Source organism: Salvelinus namaycush, chromosome 20, assembly GCF_016432855.1.
Source record: "Salvelinus namaycush isolate Seneca chromosome 20, SaNama_1.0, whole genome shotgun sequence".
Taxonomy (NCBI): domain Eukaryota; kingdom Metazoa; phylum Chordata; class Actinopteri; order Salmoniformes; family Salmonidae; genus Salvelinus; species Salvelinus namaycush.
In genome coordinates, this window is record NC_052326.1 from 16,658,314 (window position 1) to 16,668,932 (window position 10,619).

At 45.3% G+C, this 10,619-nt stretch overlaps 1 protein-coding gene across 1 annotated transcript; it reads left to right on the forward strand.

The window, feature by feature from the left end:
* The first annotated feature begins 4,782 nt into the window (after positions 1–4,782).
* LOC120065089 (dolichyl-diphosphooligosaccharide--protein glycosyltransferase subunit 1-like) lies at positions 4,783–9,718 on the forward strand. The gene is made up of 10 exons (XM_039015804.1): positions 4,783–5,156; positions 5,779–5,843; positions 6,076–6,382; positions 6,698–6,907; positions 7,021–7,213; positions 7,331–7,430; positions 7,531–7,669; positions 7,939–8,058; positions 8,205–8,450; positions 8,544–9,718. The coding sequence occupies exons 1-10, from the start codon at positions 4,911–4,913 to the stop codon at positions 8,724–8,726; spliced, it is 1,809 nt and encodes a 602-aa protein (XP_038871732.1). The 5' UTR covers positions 4,783–4,910; the 3' UTR covers positions 8,727–9,718.
* Positions 9,719–10,619: the final 901 nt, after the last annotated feature.

Consider the following 10,619-nt stretch of genomic DNA (forward strand, 5'->3'; position numbering starts at 1 on the left):
CTGTGTCAGCGATCTTTGACATCAGTTGTTCGTGAAGACACTCCCTAAACCCGGCCCTCTTTGTATTCTGGTTTATTTTCAGGTCCGTGCAATTAGGGATCATTGGGACGCCCCTACCCCCATTGAAGTTGACATTTAAAATGGTTATGGTAAGGGTAGAAGTTCGATTAGGGACGTCCCAAGGATCTCGGATAGCTCTGACCATTATTTTCATCAACAACAACATTTGTTCAGACAGCTAGTGTAACAGTTTAACTTTACGTCCGTCCCTCGCGCGAACCAGGGACCCTCTGCACACATCAACAACAGTCACCCACGAAGCATCGTTACCCATCGCTCCACAAAAGCCGCGGCCCTTGCAGAGCAAGGGGAACCACTACTTCAAGGTCTCAAAGCGAGTGACGTCACCGATTGAAACGCTATTAGCGCGCACCACCGCTAACTAGCTAGCCATTTCACATGGTTACACTAGCTATAGGCATTATGCAAGTTATTAAAATTAGAATTTGATCATGTTGTGTACTGAAGGCATCTGCCAAGAGGTCTGTATCTTTATGCCACTGCCTGCCTGGTTCTAGCAATGCACTGGCTCTGTCCCCTCAATCTTTGTCAGAAAGGGGATCATCCTGCAGTCTCTTGGGCTTTTGTTGGAGGTGGGCATCTGTTCATAGTGGGGTTTATGCATGGTCCGCCTCTCAAGAGAGGGGGAATAATGTTTTCCCTGTCACTCCCTGTATTCATTGTTCTGGAACTTTATGGCACAAGAGATCTGCTTGGCTTCTACTCTGATAGATATCCCTTCGTGGTTCAAAGTCCACTCCAACACCATTCTCAATGGAAGCTTCACTGAAAGTGTTTTGTTCTAAGAGTCATAGGTAGGCTTAATTTGCATCCGGGAAATTGGCTGGCCCATGTGTCTAGACTAGAAAGTCAGCTAACTCATGGATTGACTTTCTTCAGTAGTATTTTTTGTTATTCACCTCTATGAAAACATAGCATAACGACTCACACTAAACTATTCTGCTGCTCTGTCATTGGCTACATACTTTACTTGTATACATACTTTAAATTGCAGAGAAGAAACTACAGTCAATGGGTGTTGCGTTGCGTTTGGCAAGGAGTCTGGTTAGCCAGGCAAATGAAAATCCTCTGGCCGATTTAAACATGGGTCAATAAAGCTTGAGAGATAATCCATCTCTATTCTGGTCGTCTTCAACTAAAGTTAGTTGTAGCTAGCTACACACAGACCTAAAAGGTAAATCTGTCATAACTAAATGTGTCATGTGCTAGGTATTTTAACATAAAATGGTACACCATTTTTATTTATGTATTAATACTTAATCAGTCGTCTTCCTCAAATGAAGGGGATGATGCCACAATCTTTGTGAGAGGGAGGGTATCTGATTTCATTGGTACTTGTGGCACTTCATTCAGGATAAATGGAGTTAGCCTCAAGTTAGCCTGCTCCAGAGCGGGTTAGTTCGGAAGGATTCGTTACCATAGAAATGTACCTGGCTAAAAGGTGACCCACTTTCATATGACCAGTTATCCTTACACTGTAAGGTATGACAGCAGTCGATGCTTTGGTTTTGGTTGAGTCATGCGTCCTCCGAAACATGACCTGCCAAACTGCGCTTCTTGACACCCGTCTGCTTTACCTGTAAGCCAGCTGCACCAATGTGTCAGAGGAAACACCGTTCAACTGACCAACCGAAGTCAGCCTGCAGGCACCCAGCCTGCCACAAGGAGTCGCTAGAGCGCAATGAGCCAATGGGACATCGGTTATGACACAGCCTGGTATCGAACCCGGGTCTGTAGCAAGCAACACTGAACAGCAACCGTTGAAGCATGTATGAGAGTACCAATTGTTCCCGGACCACTGTGTGATCACACTCTCTGTAGCCGATGTGAGTAAGACCTTTAAACAGGTCAACATTCAAAAGGCCGCGGGGCCAGACGGATTACCAGGATGTGTACTCAGAGCATGCGAGGACAAACTGGCAAGTGTCTTCACTGACATTTTCAACCTCTCCCTGACCGAGTCTGTATTACCAACATGTTTCAAGCAGACCACCATAGTCCCTGTGCCCAAGAAAGCGAGGGTAACCTGCCTAAATGACTACCGTCCTGTAGTCCGTCTTGTAAGAAGCTGTTAATAAGCCTTTTGGACCTAGACTTGGCACTCCGGAACCGCTTGCCATGCGGTAGAAGAGAGAACAGTCTATGACTAGGGTGACTGGAGTCTTTGACAATTTTTAGGACCTTCCTCAGACACCGCCTGGTATAGAGGTCCTGGATGGCAGGAAGTTTGGCCCCAGTGATGTACTGGGCCGTACACACTACCCTCTGTAGTGCCTTGCGGTTGGAGGCCGAGCAGTTGCCATACCAGGCAGTGATGCAACCAGTCAGGGTGCTCTCGATGGTGCAGCTGTAGAACCTTTTGAGGATCTGAAGACCCATTCCTAATATTTTCAGTCTCCTGAGGGGGAATAGGCTTTGACGTGCCCTCTTCACGACTGTCTTAGTGTGTTTGGACCATGATAGTTTGTTGGTGATGTGGACACCAAGGAACTTGAAGCTCTCAACCTGCTCCACTACAGCCCCGTCAATGAGAATGGGGGAATGCTCGGTCCTCCTTTTCCTGTAGTCCACAATCATGTCCTTTGTCTTAATCACGTTGAGCGAGAGGTTGTTGTCCTGGCACCGCATGACCAGGTCTCTGACCTCCTCCCTGTAGGCTGTCTCATCGTTGTAGGTGATCAGGCCTACCACTGTTGTGTCATCGGCAAACTTGATGATGGTGCTGGAGTCGTGCCTGGCCATGCAGTCATAAGTGAACAGGGAGTACAGGAGGGACAGAGCACGCACCTCTGAGGGGCCCCTGTGTTGAGGATCAGCGTGGCAGATGTGTTGTTACCTACCCTTACTACCTGGGGGCAGCCCGTCAGGAAGTCCAGGATCCTGTTGCAGAGGGAGGTGTTTAATCCCAGGGTCCTTAGCTTAGTGATGAGCTTTGAGGGCACTATGGTGTTGAACGCTGAGCTGTAGTCAATGAACAGCATTCTCACATACGTAGGTGTTCCTTTTGTCCAGGTGGGAAAGGGCAGTGTTGAGTGCAATAGAGATTGCATCATTTGTGGATCTATTGGGGTGGTATGCAAATTGGAGTGGGTCTAGGGTTTCTGGGATAATAGTGTTGATGTGAGCCATGACCAGCCTTTCAAAGCACTTCATGGCAACAGATGTGAGTGCTATAGGTCAGTAGTCATTTAGGCAGGTTACCTTAGTGTTTTTGGGCACAGGAACTATTGAGTGCGGTCTTAGTGCCAGCATCGGTTTGTGGTGGTAAATAGACAGCTGCGAAGATTATAGATGAAAACTCTCTTGGTAAACAGTGTGGTCTACAGCTTATCATGAGATACTCTACCTTAGGCGAGCAAAACCTTGAGACTTCCTTAGATTTCGTGGACCAGCTGTTGTTTACAAATATACATAGACCGCCACCCCTTGTCTTACCAGAGGCCGCTGTTCTATCCTGCCGAAAAAGCGTAAAACCCGCCAGCTGTGTGTTATTCATGTCGTCGTTCAGCCACGACTCGGTGAAACATAAGATATTACAGTCTTTAATATCCCGTTGGTAAGATATACGTGATCGTAGTTCGTCTATTTTATTATCCATTGATTGTACGTTGGCTAATAGGACTTACAAGGCACCCAGACCTTCATCCCCGATATCTCCGTCTCTTCCGACTCAACTTTAAAGAACTACTTGGTAGCATAGTGGTTAGAGCGTTGGGCCAGTTACCTAAAGGTTGCTGGATCGAATCCCTGAACTGACAAAGTAAAGATCTGCTGTCCTACCCCTGAGCAAGGCAGTTAACCCACTGTTCCCTGGGCTCCGAAGACGTGAATGTTGATTATGGCAGTCCCCGCACCTCTCTGATTCAGAGGGGTTGGGTTAAATGTTCAAGTCACATTTCAGTTGAATGCATTCAGTTGTACAACTGCATTCAACTGTACAACTATGTATCCCCCTTACTTAAGTTGTTTTTTTGCGTATCTTTACTTTACTATATATATTTTTTTTTTACAACTTTTACTTTTACTCCACTACATCCCTAAAGAAAATCATTTACTTTTTACTCCATACATTTTCCCTGACACCCGAAAGGACTCGTTACATTTTGAATGCTTAGCAGGACAGGAAAATGGTCAAATTCACACACTTATCAAGAGAACATCCCTGGTCATCCTCTGCCTCTGATCTGGTTGACTCACTAAACACAAATGTTTCATTTGTAAATGATGGCTGAGTGTTGGAGTGTGATCTGGCTATCCGTAAAAAAGAAAAGAAAATTGTGTGGTCTGGTTTGCTTAATATAAGGAATTTTACATTATTTATAATTTTACTTTTGATATTTAAGTATATTTTAGGAATTACATTTACTTTTGGTACTTAAGTATATTTAAAAGCAAATACTTTTACTCAAGTGGTATTTTACTTGGTGACTCACTTTTACTTTAGTTATTTTCTATTAAGGTATCTTTACTTTCACTCAAGTATGACAATTGAGTACTTTTTCCACCACTTCCACAACACAACACCTTCTGTCAGTGGCGAAATTACACGTATGTTCTGAGAGCGGCGCTACTTCTGTGTCTGATCTCCACAGCTCCTTTTGTGTGCAAGATTTTGAATTGCCTAGGACCTTTATTAGTTTTGATAACAGGGTAGAGACGTCTCCCTCTGCCGTATTTGTTCGGAACAGCATGACGTCAGTACGTGAGGACTGAATGAAACGTCATCCTTACGGCTGCAGCTTTGGTCCTGAAGTGGTGCGTGGCCTTTCTTTCGCTCTAGCTTCAATTGAACAATTAAGCAAATTATCTTTAAGTTTAATTTTATAACCATGGCGCGAAACATCCCCTTCTTCGCCGCCCCCACTTATCTGCTCCTTATCACTGTACTGTGTTATCGAGTGGCTGCCGACGGGCTGGTGAACGAGGAGGTGAAACGAACGGTGGACCTGAGCACGCACCTTGCTAAGATAACAGCAGAGATTCTTCTGTCAAACCAGGGAGACTCGGCGGTACATAACTTTATCTTGGCGGTAGAGCCCGACCTGGCCCACCACCTCGCGTACGTCGGTGCATCGGTAAGTGATTTCAGAATGAATTTGCTGTAAACCACATTTTGCCAGGTAGCTAGTTGGCTAACTAACATTAGCTAGCCGGCTAACATTAGCTAGTTAGCTAACATGAACATCTTTGTCCAGATTCGCCCAGTCAAGGCAAGGAAGCTACAGTACTTGCTCGCTAGTAAATGTCTACTTTTGTTAAATGGTGGATCTACCAAACTGTGGAAGGGCTGTAGCAAAAACATTTTAATAAGTGCATTATATGATGGTGTGGAACTGTTTGAATGGGCTAGCGGGTGCACTTCCGCAACACAATTTGTTCTGTCAGTGGCTAAATGACACGTATGCGCTGAGAGGGTAGCTACTTCCGTGTCTGATCAGAACAGCCCCTTTTTGTGTGCAATATCTTTGAATTGCCTAGGACCTTAATTTATGTCATAGTTTCTAGGTAGACAATTCTTTCCCCTACTATCAGTGATTGTTTACACACCACCAACACCCGTGGGGAATGAATACTCACTCTACATTCACACCGTTGCATACTCAAACTCATTCCTGCCTGTAAATGAATACACCTCATGTCCAGTTGTAGTTGAATTGCAGCAGAATGGACAGACATGTAAACGTGTGTCTTTGCTAGGTGAAGGGTGATGAAGAGGAGGATGCCATGCTTGAGCTCAAGCAAACAACAATCCAAGGTCAAAGGTGAGAAGTTTATAATATATTGTGCATCCCTGTTCACTAAGGTTATATTGCATTATCCATTGTATGTCATTAGACTGTAAAGTTTGTAGATATGCACTTTTTTACCATGTTAAACTTCACCCCTTTTTCCAGTGGAGTTTCTCTCACTGTTTTAGTTTGTCCCCTTGTTTTTAGAACCATATATGTTGGTGCTGGTGACCTGACCCCTCTCCTATCTGCTATCCTCTTACAGTGGGGAGTTTTACAAGGTGCAGTTACCCTCCAGTCTGGGCGTGGGCGCTAAGCTGCGGGTGAAGGTGGAGACTGTCCTGAGCCACATCCTGAGGCCCTTCCCCACACACATTACCCAGGCTGAGCGTCAGCTGGTGGTGTTCCAGGGTAACCACTACCTGTACTCCCCCTACCCCACCCGCAGCCAGACCACCCGCGTCCGCCTCGCCTCTAAGACTGTGGAGAGCTACACCAAGCTGGGCAACCCCAGCAAGAGCGATGAAGCTATTGAGTATGGCCCCTTCCGTGATGTCGCCCCTTTCAGCGAGGTAAAGTGTCTCTGAGGTCCCTGACTGGATTTGGGATGCATTTAATATTATTTTTATGTATATTGTCTGACTTTATTGAATAGATAGATAAAGAGGATGACAGTGGGGAAAGATGGACATTGTGTCAAAGGGCAGAAGACTGGATTCTAACCATACACATGTGTAGACATGTGTGCTGGAGGCTCCGGTTGAGACCGCTAGGCCATGTCCTTGAATGGTTTAAGCACTTTTGGGCCAGCTGAATAGCGGACATTGGCTTAGTGGAGTCATATTTGGATTAGAAGCAAAAGGAGAAATGTCTTTTGTTCTTTTTAGGATGCCATGAAGGTCCATTATGAGAACAACACACCCTTCCTCACCATTAGCAGCATCACCCGCATCATCGAAGTCTCCCATTGGGGAAACATTGCTGTGGAAGAGACCATTGACATGAGGCACACAGGTGCATTCCTGAAAGGGCCTTTCTCCCGTTATGACTACCAGCGTCAGTCTGACAGTGGCATCTCATCAGTCAAATCCTTTAAGGTGTGTTGATTTTAAAGACTCCTTTATTGCCATGGATCTTGGTGCATTTTCAAATCATGCTTGCAGGAGGACTTAAGATTGTATAATAACTGCATCTCCTCACTCTCCCGAAGACCATCCTTCCTGCCTCAGCCCAGGATGTGTACTACCGGGATGAGATCGGCAACATATCCACCTCCCACCTACAGATTCTGGAAGAATCTGTGGAGGTGGAGGTTCGGCCCCGCTTCCCTCTGTTTGGTGGCTGGAAGACCCACTACATTATCGGCTACAATCTGCCCAGCTATGAGTACCTCTACACTCTGGGTGAGTTGAGTTGGCTAAATTACCATAACTATAAATAACCAGAACTCTTTAAAGAGAAATGGCCCGAAAGCTAAAAAATGATGTGCTAATGCTTGAATTCATCCTGTTGATTCTCAGGGGATCAGTATGCTCTGAAGATGAGGCTGGTTGACCATGTATATGATGACCAAGTCATCGACTCCCTCACTGTTAAACTCATACTGCCAGAAGGCGCCAGGTGAGCATGCATGGTGTGTATGTGCACACACTCCTTTAGTGTCTGTGGAAATGGACAGATCTCCTGTTTCATTCTAATGATCCACATCTTTTCCTCTCAGGAACATCCATGTGGAAACCCCCTACCCCATTGACCGCATTCCAGACCAGCTGCACTACACCTACCTGGACACCTTTGGTCGTCCCGTGCTGGTGGCTTCTAAGAACAATCTGGTGGAGCAGCACATCCAGGATGTAGTGGTGAGCTGCTGGGCCCTAGTGGAAGAGGGAATTGGAGACTTTAGGGGGGAGAAAGGAAGGCAGTTTGTTTGTATGAATTAACCAGTGTGCCATTACTATGACAGGATTGTTATAAGCAGTCGCTCCAGAGATACACCACCACCAGGGCCCAGCAGCTGCATGCTTTACATCTGAAACCCTTGCAGAGAAACGATTTAGATGCAATGTAAGATTAGGTCCTTCATTGATGGTGCAAGTTCCTCAGTGTCTCTCTCTCACTCATCCCCCAGGTGCATTATACCTTCAATAAGATCCTGATGCTGCAGGAGCCTCTATTGGTGGTGGGGGCCTTCTACATCCTCTTCTTCACAGTCATCATCTATGTGCGCCTGGACTTCTCCATCACTAAGGTACTCCATCCTCAACATACTCTGCTGCTCTTATTATGGGGAGCACTTTAACTCTCCTGTCATTACTCCCTTCTAAGTTCATCTACTTTTTCCCCCTGTATGCACTTCCTGACTCTCTCCCCTTCTCTCTCCATCTTTTTATCCAGGACCCTGCTGCAGAGGTTCGTATGAAGGTGGCCTCCATCACAGAGCAGGTCCTGACTCTGGTCAACAAGCGTTTAGGGCTGTACCGCCACATGGACGAGGTGGTGAATCGCTATAAGCAATCCCGAGACACGGGGGCCCTGAACAGCGGCCGCAAGACCCTGGAGGCCGACCACCGCACCCTCACCAACGACATCAGCTCCCTGCAGGCCCGCCTCAAAACAGAGGGCTCCGACCTCGCAGATAAGGTGTGTGTATTCAATTGTGTGTACGGTATTTGTATCTACCCTTGTGTGTGTGTACACTGTGCTGAGCCTTACATTCCGCTGTGTGTGTTTCAGGTGGGTGAGGTGCAGAAGCTGGATGGCCAGGTGAAGGACCTGGTGGGTCGCTCCTGTCAGGAGGCTGAGCGCCTGGTGGCAGGCAAGGTGAAGAAGGAGGCCTACATTGACAACGAGAAGACCCTAGCTAGCAAGAGACTGGAGCTGGTGACGCGCATCGACAGTCTGCTGGACACCCTGTAAACGCCACAATACACACGTGATGGTGTGCAGTATACACAAATGCTATACACACACGCACACAAACACACGTGCTGCCCCAGCTACACATCTGTTGAACCGCTCTTGCACTCATTTATAATAAGGAACATCACCATTTTCACACTTATACCCCGCAAGCTCAATGTCCATCCTCTGAGACCCAGACACGAAATAAACACACTCACGCAGAGTAACCTGTAGGTGCATACAAACACTCGTGCCTTTGTGCCTCGCTAAAAACATGACGGCATTATGCTTAACACCACAGTGAGTGCTTGCGTCACACCTTATGTTGGGAGAGTCTAGTGTGAGTTAAATTGCGAGGAAGAGTGTTGTTGCTCAGAGTAAATGCAGCGTTTTCATGTTTAAATTTGGAATCCTCTTTTGTATTTAGTTCTCACCCTTTTGTATGATTTTTGGAGATGAACAATAATTGTTTTACTATGGATAGTCAAGTTACTCTGTAAGGGTTGTCTCATACATGTCTCATCTGTCCCATGTCTATACTCCCTTGAGCCCTTCCAACCTGTGTGCTCCTCTAAAGGGGAAGTAGTCATCATTGCCGATGCCCCTGAAATAAGGTGGTCCATGTGAGTCAAACAATCTCTAAATGTCTTTGTCATATTCTTTGCACTTACAAACCACAATTGCTCCTTCCCCCTGGCCATTACATTTTGTATATTTGAACAATGTTGAAGCTCTGAAACCGTGTGGACCCCAATTCAAAGGGTTACCATCTTCATGTTAAGTTTCTAATTGTTCCTCTGTAATATTTCTAACATTTGTATGATTTCTTGTTTTGTAATGGTATGTTTTCTTTGATTAGTAAATGCATGACATTAGGCCATGTGTGTGGGGAAGAGTATGTGGCAATCGAAGACATTGGTTGATAACGTATGTAAACCTGTACCAGTAGTAAGTGAAATGGGGGGAAATGAACCAAATTTGAAATAAATCTGGAAAAAAATGTGAAATTGTGTTTTTTTTTTAATATAAAATGTGTTGAAACATTGCCTGACAGCAGTGTGAAATCCAAATGATTGATACACCTTTGAAACTCTTCAGGGAAGTAACCTAGTTCCACCAACTGAGGGCAATCTTGCTCTCAATATATTTTCAAGTCTCTGGTGGTGACCTAGTCATTCAGCTTTTGACTTCGGAAAGTGAGAGTACAAAGTTTGATCCTGACTTTTTAAAATTCAATATGTATACAAATATGTGCACAATCCATGGTATCTATGGAGATGTGGTTTGCTGATTTATTTGTTAAGTTCATCACCAAGAATAATAATTGGTTATGTGATGAAGACATTAAATAATGGCTCACTGTCAATGAGTAAGCAAGAGGGCAATGGTGGGTTGAATTCTCCATTTAAAGATATTACATACTGAATGACATTGATTACATTTCCCTTCTCTCTCCACACTCTGGGAATTTGCATGAATTTCCAACACTGATGTATCATAGTGTGCACACCAGGCCTCAGCAGGTTGATCCAAACCTCTGGAGGAGGGTGGAGACCTGCTTTATTCTTCCCAATCAGAGAGTAGAACAAACAGGAGATGAGACACAGGTCATTCTAAGGTCGCTGCTTTCCCTTTAGGGTCATGAGGGGTTGCCTTAGTTCATTTCCTGTGCCATAATAACAAAACTCATTCTGGTTGCCATGATAACATTAACTTATTGTATGTGCCATACAATAATCATTGTGAAAATACACATTGGAGGAAGGCGAAGACAATGTCTGTTAGCACTGATGTTCTGTGGTGTTAAAAGGCTCCACAATGCTGTTTTTGTTAGTGTGTTTGTGCTTCAGTGGAGATTTGGAGCTGCAGGGCTGGTAGACCCTCTCATTCTCACACCAACAAACTACT

Bases quoted from the DNA above. Each gene is read 5' to 3' on its own strand.
- LOC120065089 (XM_039015804.1), top strand. From the start codon at position 4,911: ATGGCGCGAAACATCCCCTTCTTCGCCGCCCCCACTTATCTGCTCCTT. The intron at 7,431-7,530 runs GTGAGCATGCAT...TTTTCCTCTCAG, and splicing joins ATACTGCCAGAAGGCGCCAG to GAACATCCATGTGGAAACCC. The intron at 7,670-7,938 runs GTGAGCTGCTGG...CTCATCCCCCAG, and splicing joins AGCACATCCAGGATGTAGTG to GTGCATTATACCTTCAATAA.